The sequence below is a fragment of the Pelmatolapia mariae genome, linkage group LG18 (genome assembly GCF_036321145.2).
Source record: "Pelmatolapia mariae isolate MD_Pm_ZW linkage group LG18, Pm_UMD_F_2, whole genome shotgun sequence".
In the NCBI taxonomy this organism is placed as follows: Eukaryota; Metazoa; Chordata; class Actinopteri; order Cichliformes; family Cichlidae; genus Pelmatolapia; species Pelmatolapia mariae.
Genome location: NC_086243.1, coordinates 1,167,974 through 1,184,444, shown reverse-complemented (window position 1 = coordinate 1,184,444; position 16,471 = coordinate 1,167,974). Strand labels below are relative to the sequence as shown.

Below are 16,471 nucleotides of genomic sequence, written 5' to 3'. Positions count from 1 at the left end.
AAAACTTGAAAGTGCTGCAGTCACAATAAAACAGCAGATCCATTATGCTGCTGCCTGCAGACGTGTGGGCTGCAGTTGTTTAAGAGGCAACTGTCATTTAAATTGCAACTCTATGCAGTGTAGAAATGGCCTAAGCTTTCTTGCACAGATACTCCAACTTTTAGACTTTGATGCTATCATTTATCTAAAATCAGTTTTTAATAAATACTCAGTGAAACTCACCCCAGAGTGTGGATATTACTCTGAGACAAACAAAAACAGCCAAAATAAGGAGACAGTTTTGTCTGTCCCTTTGCAAACTGCCAAATCCTTACCCATCCATGTCCATCCACAGGCTTGGACTAAGGTAGTCTGCACAAGCGTGCATGCAGCTGCTGTTTAGATATACTGAATGAAATATGCACTTTCATTCAGTGAGCACTTCACATCAGCTGATTCTCGAAACATGAACATTTATCTCTCCTTTGGTGTCCAGACAGAAGTCTCTCTGCACACTTATCCAGTGTGATTTTGTTTTTAAATCCTGCTGATGTTGTTGATGAGCAACACCAAGACGGCGTGAACAGAGCGTGGGGAATGTGACATACACTCCATGAGCCATCATCTACCCATCACTTCTTCTTATTCTTCATTTAAGAATTTTGGATTCGAAATCTCACACAGGCTGGTTGTTGGTTTGGAGGAGACGAGGAAATGTGTGAGGTGGCTGTCATCTGGTTAACATCTTGCTGTCCATCCAATTATCCCCTGATTGGGCATCTATTCAAATCAGCCTAGAGAGAGTCTGGGAGCTGTAAGCATGCTGCAGCCTAACCTAGCTGTTGTGTATATTGATACCACATTATTTCCAAATATTTTTTTCTAATATTCCTTTATAACTCTCTCAAAAAGAAGGCTCCAAAATGAGGAAGGAGGATGTCAGAGAGAGTCAGTTGCAGACCTGAGGTGTTTCGGGGGTGAAAGAGAATCTCGTAGCATCGTCAGTCTCTGAGGAGTTTTTCAGTGTGGACTGATGTCTAGTCAAGTACCAAAATGGAGCATTAGTAAGGACGTGGGCACCTCAGCTCTGAACAGTTAGGTGTCACTGTAATCACAGCACACTTTCTTTGAAAGCACACTCTTAATCAAAAAGGGATGGTTACTGAAGCAAACTTTAAGTTCATCCCTCAGCTCAAAGAAACGGGTCAGCACTTTGTCCTTGATAGCCAGCAAACCTCTGTGTGGAGTAATAAAGTCTCATGCTCGCTGCCCATCTCACTGCACAACGCAGCAAATAAGCAGGAGTTCACAAAGTTAACTATTTTTACAGTGTTGTCCAAAACATGTTTCAGACTGACAGTTATTCTCTTTGCAGCAAGAGCCTTTCAGTGAATGCTGGAGGCCACTTCAACAGTGGCAGTCAGTTTACTGCAATATTTTTTACTGAACACCAGAGGGTGCTATATACACATGTATTTAACAGCCACATCAAACTGTATTAGTGAAAATTTAGACTTTTTGAATTCGGTGATTCCCCCCACCACCAGCCTCTTGCGCACCAGTGTGTTAGAGCTACTTCTGGGGTGAAAGAGCTCTAACATGGTTCTTAAACGTTTAGGTGTGCAGAGAATGTGAGGCACGTGGTTGATCCATTCAGGTTATTAGAGGGAGGAAAAGGCGATTGGTTTTAAGTGGAACTGATTTTTATTTTATTTTTTTAATGTGGTCTTTGATTGTCCTCGTGCCTCAACTGACCTCTGTTCCTCATCACTTCCTCCTATCTATGATTTTCTTATTCCTTCTTCTGCTTCATGATTCATCTTTGTCTTCTCTCTCTTTCTTATCCCATCCTAGTTTTAAATAGATCAGTGAGAAAATAATAATCATTGTCTCCATATACTCAGACATCACCAAATTCCTGGATCACAAATACAGTATGAAAAGCTCAATCGTGGCTGAAATAGTAAGGTCAGAGGCACTGTTATTCTAAGTTCAATTCAAGAAATAATTCTGTGTTTGGTTTTGATTTTTGTTTTAGTTTTTTATACACACACCTTCCATTTTTTCTCACAGTTGAAATCTTGTAATAGAAGTGCATTGGAAGCAGCAGTATCCAATGTATGAATGAGAAAAGTAAAACACTGATTTTCAGTTAGGACTGAACCAGACTGCACTCACCACTTGATGGCGTTCCAAGTCCATGTGTCCTGAAAGGCACAACACTAACAAGGCTCACATTTAGCTTTCAGCCTGCTACATTTTCTATCATAATCTGTTTTTACTGTCTATGCAAATATCAAAAAAACTGTGTTTTTGTCTTTATTCAGTTCAATCTAAATATCTGATATTATATTCACTTTATTTGATTCTTGTGTCAGTATGATAGACTACAAAATCCCACCTTGATATTTTGTATTTACTATAAATTTTAATGAGAAATCTTGGAATCTTCTCAGATCTTATGACTCATTATGCTAAAATCTTAATTGTGCAGTCACTTAAAATGTGATCTCTAATGAAAGCTTATTAGAACTTCTCGATCCTAGAGGGTTTGACTTATTCAAAGTGTTACGTGTGTGAGAACTGCACGTCCATCTATCTAACATAGACGCAGTGGCGGTCCTAGCCTGTTTGGCGCCCTGGGCGAACACACCCTCTGGTCTGTGATGTTTTAAGAGTTTGAATCGCGAGCCGATCACATTGCTCTGTAAACTTTTCAAGCACTTTAATAAACAAGCAAGCAATTCCACCTCTCGCATTATTGCGTACAGTTGACAGCGCGTCAGGCAAATAGGCAGGCTCAGTCCCCGGCCTCTAGCGACTGTGGAAGTCGCTACACTCCTCCTCTTCTTTTCTCTTTTTTTAAACTTTAAAAACGGGTTGTGTGTGAGACTTTAAATCAACAAAATATAAAATATACGTTTTAAATTGTTATTGATCCCTTTACCCCTGGTCCTAAAGTGTATATTTATTTTCTTACTCTTCTTATATTTATTGTTTGTTTACTTGCACTGCTGTAACTGGAGCCTCGTCGTCTCGTCTCTCTATATACTGGACTGTATGTAGCGGAGATGACAATAAAGTTTACTTTGACTTCAGCAGCGAGCAGACGCACCGAGGGCTCTCGCGCTCACTTTTCGCGTATAGAATTTCGAACAAACATCGGTGCAAATTATAAGTCTGTATCATGATGTCTGCTGTTTTCGTGTTGTTGGTTTGTTTTATTTTGTTTTATTTTGCGAGTTGGTTATTAGACGCTGCTCCAGCCAGCCAGAGAATCCCCCGCCGCCCCGCCCTCTCCTCCCTGTGCCGCAAGCAGCAGGCGCACCTCGCAAACGGAGGGCGCCCTTACTCCCAGCAAATGGGCGATAGAAAACCGATCGGTGCCTATACCATCCTCAATATGCGCTGGCAGCATGAGTACGAGCATTTTTTTTTTTTTGCCGATGCCCGTGATGCCGCCCCCCACCACGATGCCGCCCCGGGCAACCGCCCGTGTCGCCCGTATCTAAAACCGCTACTGCATAGACGTCCAGGAGACAATACTGACGATGTCAGCCTGTTGCTGTTTTACACATGAACTCTTCCCACCTCAGTAAGACTGTCACAGTCATGAACCAGAACTTGTTTGTAATCTCACACTTCATCATTTTCCAAGATAGCAATTATCTAAACGCCTTTGCTGAAGTAATGCACATTCCAGCATGTGTGAGTCACATGTAGGTGACATAATTGTACTAATACAACCTGATATCACGGCACAGTGTGTAATAGACATGCCAGTTCAGTGTGTTCATTTCACGCGTTGCCTCTCCAAGGCGTGAAATGGACACGCCTGCAGAATATGCACCACTGCATGCAGAAGTTGCAGTGCCAGCAGGAGGAGATAATGCATGTAAAGCCGAGAAGTTGGTAGTCAGCAACAAATCCACTTTTTTGCTCACTACCAGCTTCTCAAGCTCCCCTTTCAGCCCTTTTTCCTGATGTTGCTGTCACTTGGCTTGGCTTACTGCCATACCACCCTTAGCACGCACGATCTCGTCTGATCGCAGAAGCTAAGCAGGGTTGGGGCTTGGTTAGTACTTGGATGGGAGACTTCCTCGGAATACCAGATGCCGTAAGCTTGGGGTGCCTGTGGCTGTGGTGGTAGAGCAGATCAGCTACTGACTGGAAGGTTGGCGGTTCAATCCTTGGCTTCCCCAGTCTGCGATGCATCCATCGGAGTGTGAATGCTTAGATTGCACTTAAGTATAGAAGGAAGTGCTTGTATGAGTGGGTGAAGGAGGCAAGTTGTATACCTTTACTCTGGGAGAGTAGAGAAGCGCTATATAAGAATCAGTCCATTTATTTGTTATCACTAGAGCCGTCTTCCTCTGCTTGTGCATCACTACTATGTCTGGTTGGTCAGCCATCACTAGTTTGTCTTTCTGGATCTAGAAGTCCCACAGGATCTGTCCCACGTGTCCTGTTTGACCTCAGGACTTCAAGGCCATACTCAGCACAGATGTTCCTGTATACTATGTTGGCTACTTGGTTATGGTGTTCCATGTCCTGCCTGCTAGCATCTTGCACCCTGCTGTTATTTGCTGGATTGTCTCAGGGGCATCTTTGTGCATCTGGCATTTTGTTGTGTAGATTAAATTCCTTCGAACCTGTGTAATAAGGTGCACTAATTAATACTCATAAGTTCGAGCTATTAATCATTTGAAAAAGTAAAAAATATTTGTGTTATTTGTTTATTGAAATAGTTAACTGTCACTAAGCCCAAGGACTCACTGTGTGATTTTGTTTTTGTCTTTTGCAATTTTGCTCAACCTGGAGCTGCCTGAACATAAGTTCAGGTAATAAAAAGTAATTCGATGAGATGCAACAAGACCATCAGAGCTGAAACACTGGTGCAGTGGGGGTGGCCAGCATCATTCTGCACAGCTGAGTGGTTCCAGCACGGACCTGACCAAGGAATAAACATGGAGGTGAGAGTAAGCTGGTATGAAGCTGCATTGTGACATTAATGTGGTCATTGAAAGTATCATGGATCTCAGTATTAGTAGGTCTATGGCAGCGTGGGGAGCATGCTTATATACTAAGGAGAGTGAAGCAAGAGTATGACTCAGGTATGAATATGTTTCATGGTATTTTTAAAGTTCCTAGCTTTTAAATAAATATATTGCTATCACTGAGTTATGATATCATAGTTATGATAGTTTTGTATTGTCTAATTAGCTTTCATTGTTAGGGTTTTCTTTTTAGTTTAGTTTCACTGGGTTTCTCATTACAATTTACTTTTTTATTATTTGAAATTGTTTATTTTTTATGAGTTTCAGTGTTATTTGATTATTTTCAGGTGGTTTAATCTTTTGATAAAACCTGGACATACCTGGGTGTTCCAACAGGAATCACACTGACGACTGGGTTTGGAATAGATAAAGCAGGTTAACAGGCTTCAGTCCCCAACCTTAATTTGAAAATCAACCAATTTAAATGAATTATACCAATTTTACCAAGAAGAGTTAGGTAGTTGATGGCTGCCAAAAGCAGTTAGTCGAGGTGCAAGTTGCTAAGAGATATGTATCCACAAATTAGTCGGGATGGATATATCTGAGTCTGCATGTATCATTTTGACCTTGTGTGGTTCTGAGAAAATCCAAAATAAATTCAAACCAAGGTAACCAATTCCTTTAATTCTTCTTTTTGCCCCTCCGGTGGTCCTCCTTGGGCTCTCGCACTCTGGGGCTGGGATGTCTGGGGCCTGGATCTCCTCCATGCCTGCTTCATGCTTTTCCTTCATCTTTCTTTCTCCCTTTCCTATCCCCCTGTCATGTCTGTCCCGTCTGTAACAACTGAAAATAAAATAAAATAAATAATAACAACAAAGGTCGATCAAATGGACCAATACGGCAAGGCCGTGATGATCCACTTGGTAAAGTAAATCCATTGGGTATCATGTTGGTCTTCAGACAACAGTTCTGACGGCTAAAGAACCAAATGGGACAGGCAAACCTCTGACTGCACTGTAGTTGTAGTTAGATTTTACAAGGTGCAAGGACTGGGCTGAAAATGGGTGAAAAAGAAGCAAATGTCAGATACTCGTCTGAAGAATGGCTGCAAGAGACTATTTTAAAAACACATCAACATACAGCTCTTTAAAAGAGCACATTCAAAGGGACTGGATTACAATTACTTTCTTGAGGTATACTGAGGTTTCTCCATTACTGCTACACTGGAAACAAAATAAAAATGACCCTAACTTTAGACCAACAGTGAAAGTTTAAAGTAAAGTAAAGCATGAGATTTATAGAAGTTGCTTTTCAGCAACTTCATGAGTTCACCAGAGAATAATTATATTATTGTCTCCACACTTTAACAGATAACTCACACACACGTGAGAAGCAGCTGGGCTTGACGTTTCAGTTGTTGTGTTACTGTCAACAACACACCACCTCTGTCTTACTTCAGATTCAGATTAGTGGGTGACTCTGCTTTCAGCTACTTCTGCCTGGACTCCAGAGGTTACTGCAGAGTACTGGGTTATTAAAGGTTACTTAAACTGGCTTCAGTTAAGCTCTCATAGCCTCACACTGGTTAATGTTGTGACATTATCATTTACATGAAGTAAAAATACACAGCGCCCAGAGGACGGTCTGTGTATTCAACCTCACCTCTGTGGCCGGTGCCCACCCCTCAATTTTAAATGCATGTAGACTTTGGGGGTTTTCGGGAGGGGACGTGCTGACACCTGCTGCTCTCTGGCAGCAGCACCATGCCCTCCTGTGTTTTAAATGCACTTTAGAACAACATGCAGCAACACCTCATATGAGCAGGCAGAGGGAGGTATGGGGTGGTCACAAACCCCCGTTCTCTGTTCGCCATTGGGGCGGAGGGCGCGGAGGAGGAGTTGGCCGTCCGGTCTGGGATGCTGGGCCTCCCTGCTATTGCGGGACCAGGGACGGTCTGCCTGTCTCCACCCCGGGGGAAAGGGTAACATCTCCTGGGTCTGGGTGCAGTTTCCTCCTCAGAGGGCGAGGGTACCTGGACCTGGGGTATAGAGTATGTTTGGGGAGTGTGAGTGTGTGTACAGTGTTTGTTTGTGTCTGTCTCCATGTTGGGTGAGTGCTGAGTATTTGTATATGTGTGCAGGTTGGGAATGCACGTTTGTGTCTGCGTGCGCCTGTTCGTCTGTGTCTATATGTCAGGTCGGGTCTTAGACTCCACCTCTCTGGGAACATCTCAGCCCCCCCCCCCCCAGGTGTGGAGGCCTATCTCCTCCATGCCTACTTCATGCCCTGGGGGATGGGGCTATGGCTCCCTACACCCACTAGCAGATGGTTACATGGAGAAACCTTTTGAATACAAGCATGCTGATCCACACAGGTGTACACACGGGTGTACACACAGGTGTTCACAGACACAAACTACACCTTTCTTGGCTGCTACCTCAAAGCACATTGTGCGCTGTTGGTCCTGCGTGCTGCACAATAATATTCAATATTTAGTATTTACTGTTATTTACACTTAGTTAGATTAATGTGATGGTGCTGTGCTTATTATGTTGCTCTCTTTTATGCTTGTTTACTCTTTTTTTCTTCTCTCAACAGGTGATCCAGGAGATTTTTTTCTTCTTTTTTTGAAGCTCCCTCTCTCGCTGTCCCTCTGTTTTTCTTCCCCTTTCTTTCTTTCTTTCTTTCTTTCTTTCTTTCTTTCTTTCTTTCTTTCTCCCTGTCCTATCCCCCAATCATGTCTGTCCCATCTGTAATAACTGAAAATAAAATAAAATACATAATAATAACAAAGGTCAACCAAACGGACCAGTACGTGATGATCCACTTGGTAAAGTAAATCCGTTGGGCATCTTTCAGACAATAATTCTGATGGTTAAAGAAACAAACGGGACGGCAAAAAAAAAAACCCAACAACACACCACCTCTGTCTTACTTCAGATTCAGATTAGTGGGTGACTCTGCTTTCAGCTACTTCTGCCTGGACTCCAGAGGTTACTGCAGAGTACTGGGTTATTAAAGGTTACTTAAACTGGCTTCAGTTAAGCTCTCATAGCCTCACACTGGTTAATGTTGTGATATTATCATTTACATGAAGTAAAAATATTCATACTCATATATAAATACTTCTCACCTCACCAACACTATTGTGCGCTATGTGCTCATTATACCACGCATGATTATTGACCTTATTATGGGAAAATCCACAAACCTCATCTTTAGCACCAAAACATGTGAGAAGATAAAAAAACTACACCAGTGAGGTCAGGAAAGCCTCATGATGTAGTCTTTGTATTTCACATACAAACACTTCTCAATGTGTTGATGCCAAGAAACAGTTCACTTGTGGTCCCTGAGCAACATGACAGTGAAAGGACTTTCACCTCATGGCACTATGATCACTAATGCTTACTGTTAGTCTTCATCACAACACAAATACACAGTAAAGTTCTGGATACATCAAATTAGTGGGAGCACATGTTTGTATAATGGTGTCGTTTTACATTTAAATGAGTCTGTTCTGGAATGCACCTCCTTCCTCTCCACAGCTCATTATAAGAAAAAGTATCAAGACAAGAGAGAAGAATTGAGCTTGTTATACTTTTTGTAACTGGTCCAAAAACTCAACAATGCAAAATTGCACAATGCACACAATGCAAAATGATTACACAATTTTGCATTGTGTCTGGATAAGAACCGAATATACACTGGTCAGACTGGCTGGCTTATTATTGGTGGCTCAAACACAATGTACAATGCTTTTCTGTTTTAGCACCTCACAATAGACAATCTATTTGAGTTACAATCTGCATTCAAGACAGAAAAGCAGCTGCTGGACAACCAACCCAACGTAGCAGTGGCTGAGAGGGAACAGAAGACAGCAGATAGATGTGGCAACACCAGTGGATCAGAAAGGAACACTAAACAACAGAACAGTAGCATGGGCTGAAGGAACCAGATCAGCTGTGAAAGGTAAAGTCCAAAGTGGTCCCCCAGGAGGACTAGGTGCTGTGACCACAAACCACAGAAGTCTCCACCCTAGTGGAAATACACTATAAGGTGAAAATATACAAGAATATAAAAGAGTGGCTCTCACAGGAACTCTGAGATTTTCAGTGCAGTATCGTGATAAGATGCCACCTGTCCAACAAATGTGGAAGTAATTAGGACCAAAGCAACTTAGCCACAAAGTGGTAGGCCATGTTAAATCACAGAGCGGGATCAACGGATATGTGCCGAGGTCACCAACTTCCTGCAGAGTCATTGGACCAATGACTGCAGAGGGTCATTGGTCTGTAGTCGTGCTCTGTAACCCAGTGACTTTCATTCACGTTTCCCTTCATTCATCTGTCCAGTACGCAGAAATGAGTTGTCATGGCCAGGTAGCCCCATCTAAACCTTAGATCAATGCAAAGTGTTGGATTCAGTGATTTAAAGCGTGCTGTCACTGGACTCTAGAGCAATGGAGACGTAATCTCTGCAGGGAGAATTCACACGTCTCCAACTTAAAAACCTTAACATAGTGTTTAAAACTATAAAACCTTTCAAGCCTTGCCAGGGATCAATCACTGACTTTTTGATATGACTCCATGTATACTGTGCATTTCTACTGTGAAAGTTTCTGTAAGGGTGCTTAAACTATTTCTGAAGGAAGCATGTGGTCCTGGATTATTTCTGTCCAAAGAGGGATTTTCAGTGCAATTAAAGTCAGTTCCGACAAACAGAGATCCCTCACCTCTACGTCTCTGTGTCACTTCACTTAAGACAGTTTTTAAAAAGCCAGTCTGCAGCCTAAGGTTGACACGGTCCTGTGACCAAGTGTTTTGTGTTGTTTATTATTAATAGTCTTTTTTGGCTTAATTTGAATCTCTAGTTTTTGGTTTCAGTGTTATTTGGAGTTCTTAGTCTTTTGGTTTCTGTCTCTGTCTCCCCTGTCAGCTGTTTCCTGTCAAGCCCGCTTCTCTGTTTTATGTTTCCTGTTTAACTTTGGTTCCTCTGTTGATGTTTCCATGTCTTAGGTTCCTCATCCCCTTGTTCAGGTTTTTGTAATTTTTTCTTATGTTCCTCGTGTTCTTTAGTTTAGCTTCCCCCAGTCTAGGTTTTGTTCAGGGGTGTCCAACTCCAATCCTGGATAGGGATGGGTACCGGTATCCGGTGCCATTATGGTACCGGTTCTGACATAAACGGTAGTAACTAGACCGAAAAGCAGGTGCTTTTTTTTCCCTGAGATGTCATACACTTTGGATTCTAGCCAATCAATTTACGTTTCCAAGGATAGTAGGCGGGCCCAGGTACGTACGTTCTTTTAGAGCAGAGCTACAGATTAAAAATGCCCAAGACGAAGCGCTCAAAGTCTGGCTGTACTTCACAGCAAAAGATGCAAACAGCAGCCTGCAACAAGTGCTTTAAGGTGATACTGTGCAAAGGAGGTAACACCTCGAATCTGACGACAAACCTGGCGATGCATAGCGTTTTTTTAAAAGCCGAGAAATGCACCGTATTTGATAGCTTGCTGCGAGACCTCACACTGAGCACATCTACTGCGGGTGTGGTGCCTGTTATCGGACCCGGAGTTAGCAACATCCCCCAAAAACCCGAAGAGTAGAGTCCTGGCCCCTAGCCCTGCCAGTGTAGCAGAAATGATGACGGATGATGATGGCAGCAGCAGCCGTTCTTCTCTGCGTGAGTAGCTTAATGTTGTTCGTGTGTAATTTACATTGAGTACGCTAACCACGTTATTAAATTAATGCATGTAAGGTGAACTAGCAAACACCGTTGTAGTTACATGCGGCTGTCTTCTTGTTTGATGGCAGATACTCCCTTCACCCTGGCCAAAAAGGCTAAAATGACCAAAGAAAAAGTGGAAAACAGTTAAACATGAGAGGTTTTTGGACAAAGTTTGTGTTTTTTCCATTCTTTAAGCACCGGTTCGAGCACCGTTTAAGCACCGGCACCGTTTCAAAAGTACCGGTTAGGTATCGGATAAAACCTAAACGATACCCATCCCTAGTCCTGGAGAGCTACTGTCCTGCAGCTAGAGATGCATCCTTGTTCCGACACACATGAATCAAATGAACGGCTTGTTAACAGGCATTTGCCAAACTTGATGGCATGCTGACGAGGTAATCCAACCATTTGTTTCAGCTGTGTTGGAGTAGGGATGCATCTAAAAGCTGAAGGACAGTAGCTCTAGAGGACTGGAGTTGGACACCGCTGGCTTTGTTAGTGTTTTGAGTTTCCTCCTTCATTGCTGCCTTGTAGTGTTTTTGTTCAGCCTCTAAATAAACACTCGCTTTCACTTTAACCTCCGCCTACTCCTCTGTTTGTCTCACGTACATCCTCTTACTCTCATTTCCTCACAGTCTGCCTCATAGACTGTGACATAATCTTAATGTTTTCAAATCCTACCATACAATTATTTCATGAATGTCAACAGAAAGAAGAAAAGTCATTAGAAAATAATGTAATCAAGGAGCTCGTCATCGTCACTAATACCATTCTTCATTTGCAATATACGTTTTTTTTGTTTATGTCCTGTAAAAACTTCCATGCCTGGACAACTCCTACTGCAAATCTTTGTCCCTGATGAACAGAGTGACATTCGAGATGTCACCACTTATACAGTTCTTCCATGATTTTCATAAAGCCAATCTGACCAACCTCCAAATTAAATTAATAAGCATATCAATGGCTTTCTTATTAGAACTATAGTACAGAGTACCATGGTCCAAATATAAAAAGGCACTTTTTTATGAGTGCTTTCTATCTAACATTCACACGGAGCAAAGACTGGAACAAACAGGGATTGAACTACCAACCTACCGATTAGTAGGTGACCTTCCTCTACCAGCTGAGCTACAGCCACAGTACTCTTAGACGCAGTAACAAAAAGGACGGCCACCCACTGTGACAGGATTGTGATATGTGTTTCTAGCTATTGCCCCAATGTCCAATCCTCCACACAGGCTCATGTAGGTTTGGATTTTTTGTTCCCTAATAAATGAGGGTTTCTAAATAAACACCTTCACTTAGAAACTGAGAAAATGTTGTGCTTACTTGTGTTATGTCTTTCTAATATTTAAATTTGTTTGAAACAGTTAAGTGTAACAAACATACAAAAAGAATGAAAATCAGGAAGGGGGCAAACACGTTTTCACACAGCTGTAGCTGTCTGGGAATATCAGCTGTCAATCCTTGATATTGATTGAATAATTTTTATGTATTGCGCTATTTGTTACATTTGTAAATCTGTAACATATTGTATTGTTAAATAGTCTAGTCTGTTTCTGTATTGGAGCAACTGCAACTGAAGGCTAGTGTGTATTATGATGAGCGGATGAGCAGGACATGAAACGGAGGACTGACTGAACTGAAATGACTGGACTGGCTGGCTGGACTGGAAACACGTACAGCATAGACAACATCAATGACACGACGGTGAACGAGTGGAAACTAAAGACTTAAATACACAGACTGATGAGGAAGATAATGAGAGACCAGTGAATACACAGCTGAACATAATCTGGCTAATGACACATGGAACGAGATGGCACAGGAAAAACTGGAAATGAGAACAAGTGAAAAATACAGTGAACATGAATGAACTGAAAATACTTTTTTTTAAATGTTTATTTATAAGATTTTAAGTTCGAAGTTACATAAAATCACACCAGACAAAGGACATAAGATTCAAAAACAATAACATTTAAGCACAGAAAAAAAAAGAAAACAAAAAACAAAAACCAAACACAACAAAAAACCCCAAACAGGAAAAATACACCTGTTAGCCAGTACAAGTCAAAAGTTCAAAAGAAATACCAGTGTACAAAGAAGATGATCTTCTGTGTGAGGTTAGACAGGGCAACAGAGAGTTCACCAAGTCCAGAAGATGTGGGGAACAAGTCCAGGAAGGAATCAGGGTCCTGCAGAAGTGCAGTTTCACACAAACACAAAGTGCAGTCAAATGGGTTAAAGTTTATGTTGAATCCCCGTTAATATGATTGAGAAAAGGGCCCCAGATTTCGACAAACTTAAAATGAGTGTCGAACCTCTTTAATATACAAACATGCAATCATCTCAGGTAGCCAAACCCTAAACAATGGAGGATATGGTGATTTCCAGGCTCTAAGAATAAGTCTTTTAGCTACAATCATGCCAAACATTAAGGCTTTCTGAAGAGGACATCTGAGTGCCAATGAGATTAGGGAACAGCCTAGCACTGCAAGTACACCATCCGGCTTTAATTTTAAGTCATAAATCCGGTTATATATATTAAATATCTCTCTGCCCAGAAACTCCAGAGTGTAGGGCAAGACCAGAAAAGGTGACCAAGGGTTCCATCCATTGCTTTGCATCTGTCACACAAAGACGAAATAGACGGAAAAATGCTGCCTAGCTTTGTTTTAGAAAAATGCAAACGATGAAGGACCTTGAACTGTATAAGTTGTAGTCTGGCATTAACAGAGCATTCTTTAATCTTCTTCAACCCACTGGCCCACAAAGCATCCGATATGTCTACTTCCAAGTCCTTAACCCAAGCATCCTTGATGTGGTTAGTAGGTGCTGTAAGTGTAAAAAGTGTAGTAAACCGGCTGATTAGGTGTTTGGAAGTGGGATTTTTAATCAAATAATCATAAAAGTCACTATGAGCAGGGGGCTTATCCAGATGGGCAAAAGAGTGTTTAACAAAATTCCTAATTTGCAAGTATCTAAATAAATGAGCAGAGGGGAGCATAAATTTTGATTGCAGCTGAGCAAATGAAGCAAAACAACTGTCGATGTAGAGGTTCTTAATAGTGTGAAGACCTAATGCTGACCAAAGCTTAAACACAGGGTCCATCAAGCCAGGTGAAAAAGAAAGGTTTTCAGTTATGGGAGCAAAAATGGATAGGTCTGGAAGGCACAAAGCACCCCTAACTTGCTTTAAGATCCTAAGAGAATGACCTAGGACAAAATCATTACTTAGAAGTTTGGTAGGTATGTTTGGCTTAGAAAACAGAATAGCATCAAGTGACGTACCAAAAATTGATTTAGCATTGTGCGCCTCTATAAAAGGCCAAGAAGGACAGCATCCCTTCTGAACAGCAGGAACAGCTGAAACACTGTTCCAGAAAACCCACGATCTGGCATTGCAAGCCCAGTAGTAGTGCCTGAAAACTGGGAGGCCTAATCCGCCCTCAGAGGACGGTTTCTGCAAGTGTGCCTTTGAAATTCTATGGGGTTTATTTGCCCAGATGAAAGACAAAATGATAGAGTCGATAGTTTTAAAAAAGGATGAGGTGAGAAAGATGGGTATGTTTTGGAAAAGATGAATAAATTTAGGAAGTACTACCATTTTAATTATATTGACACGTCCAATTAAAGAAAGTGGGAGAAGAGTCCATTTATCTATCTTAGCTTTAATACTATCAATGAGGACCTGAAAGTTCAATTTAAATAGTAGTATACGGTTTCTGGGAATGTTAATACCTAGGTCTTTAAAGTGACTGCTGGTGGTTTTAAAAGGTAAGCTAGAGATGAAGCTAGAGTCGAGATGCCAGTAGCATAAAAATGCACTTGTCCCAATTAATTGTGAAACCAGAGAGTTGTCCAAATTTGTTAATGAGATGAAGCAGGGGAGGCAAAGAGAGCCTGGCATCAAACAGTGTTAGAGCCACATCATCTGCATATAGAGTTATAGTAGATTTGACAGGACCACAGGATATACCCACAATATCAGAGCTGCTTCTAACTGCAATAGCCAGAGGCTCCATAGCTAAAGCAAAGAGCAGTGGAGATAAACAGCAACCCTGCCTAGTCCCCCGGTGAAGTAGAAACGGATGTGATCTATCAAAATTTGTCAGTACCGATGATCTTGGCCGTGCATAAAGCATACGTACCAAAGTTGTAAAATTACTACCAATTTACAGGGTAAATGTGCGAGGAGACAGAGCCGAGGGGATGAAACGGAGCCGAGGTATGCGGGAGCATAGATGGCGCACCGGAGCTACCTGAGGACGAGGGACAAACAGAGTTAGGGGATAACGTCGAAAGTCGAGAGTTAAACTTGGGTGGACGGGGAGAGTTGGAGAGCTTACTTGAAACACAGAAATACAGGTATGGCAGTGGTCACAGGCTGGCGCGAGGTAAATCTCCGTCATCCAAGGAGGCCAACACAAAAGAAACAGGCAGGCGAGCAGGCGGCGAGACAGGCAGAGGGAAAGCAGGCAGGAGACGGATCTTAAAACAAGCAGCTCAGTTTTAAGATCCGAATCTGTTTTGAATCTGTTTTTGCAACAGATTCATCTTGCAAAAACACGTTACCACTTGTGGAAGCGACAATACTCCGACACCAGACGTCCGTCACTCAGCTCCATAAATGCTCCCACTGATGACATCCGATGCGCTGCAGGTGTGCCGGAATGCCATCAAGCACCGCCCCGCCTACCTGTGCCGAAAAGGGAAACAAAACCCAGGAACAACAACACACATGCCCAGCAACTCCTAATAAGTTTGTTCCATACAGTACATTCAATAGGCGACGGGTATTAGAGAAAGCAAATCTGTCTGGGATAAACCCAGTTTGATCGTGTTGAATTAAAGTGCCCAAAAATTTATTAAGACGTGAAGACAAGACTTTTGCAATCATTTTTTGATCACAGTTTAACAAACTAAGTGGGCGATATGAAGTCACATTGGTGTGGTCTCTGTCCATCTTAGGAAGAACACAAACGTGGGCATCATATATGCTATCAGGAAAAGAGCCCCGTGCAATAGAGCAGTTCACCATTCTGAGTAAAAGTGGAGCGATTATATCAACATGGGCTTTATAAAATTCTATGTTGAACTCATCCAGTCCGCAGGCTTTACCGCTAGGGAAAGAAAGGATAGCAGCTTTGACTTCTGTGATGCTAAAGTCAGCTTCAAGCGCTTGAGAGGCAGACTCTGTGAGGGTTGGAATACTCAGAGAGTTAAGAAAGCTAAAAAGCTCAGAGTCAGTGGCGTTCGATTTAGAAGAGTACAGTTGGCTGAAAAATTCAACAAATCTGTCATTAATCAGCTTAGGATCAGTAATTAATTCACAGGTAGAGGAGGCAATTTTGTGTATAGTCCGATGGGCTTGCACATCTTTTAATTGTCTGGCAAGTAATTTATATATCTCCCAACTGTCTTTGTTTCAATTTAATAATATCAATTCCGACTTGGGTTCCCAAAATATGATTGTATTCAAGTTTTAGTTTTAGAATAGCATTAGATATGTCCTCAGTATTAGATTGGCGAAGTGCCTCCTCTAATGTATGATAATTCAGACTTAATTTGGGACAGATGATTTAATCTAGTCTTTTTCAAAAATGTTTGAAAGGAGATGATCTTGCCAGGCAATACTGCGTGGAATCAGAGACCTCACCGTTGTTGTTGTGTTTTAAGAAATCTGAAATCTCAGTGGAAACATAAGTGGAAAAGGTTTTGTCTGACAGAAGGGTAGAATTGAATTTCCAATTGAAAATTCAAAGCTG

At 41.8% G+C, this 16,471-nt stretch overlaps 1 protein-coding gene and 1 pseudogene across 3 annotated transcripts in view; both read left to right on the top strand.

The window, feature by feature from the left end:
* LOC134617016 (cadherin-12-like) overlaps positions 1-7,732 on the top strand; it is a 66,942-nt gene extending 59,210 nt beyond the window's left edge. Inside the window, exons 15-16 of one of the 3 annotated variants that reach the window (XR_010091492.1) lie at positions 4,801-4,952; positions 7,575-7,732. Coding sequence is in view for 2 of the 3 variants with exons in the window: in XM_063462160.1 (XP_063318230.1) it covers positions 4,801-4,834 (34 nt within the window). In the remaining variant the exon portion in view is untranslated. Of the gene's footprint in view, positions 1-4,800; positions 4,980-7,574 lie in introns of those variants that run through there. The other 2 variants (XM_063462161.1, XM_063462160.1) reach the window with 2 other exon arrangements.
* On the top strand, positions 3,984-4,103 carry LOC134617800 (5S ribosomal RNA; annotated as a pseudogene).
* Positions 7,733-16,471: the final 8,739 nt, after the last annotated feature.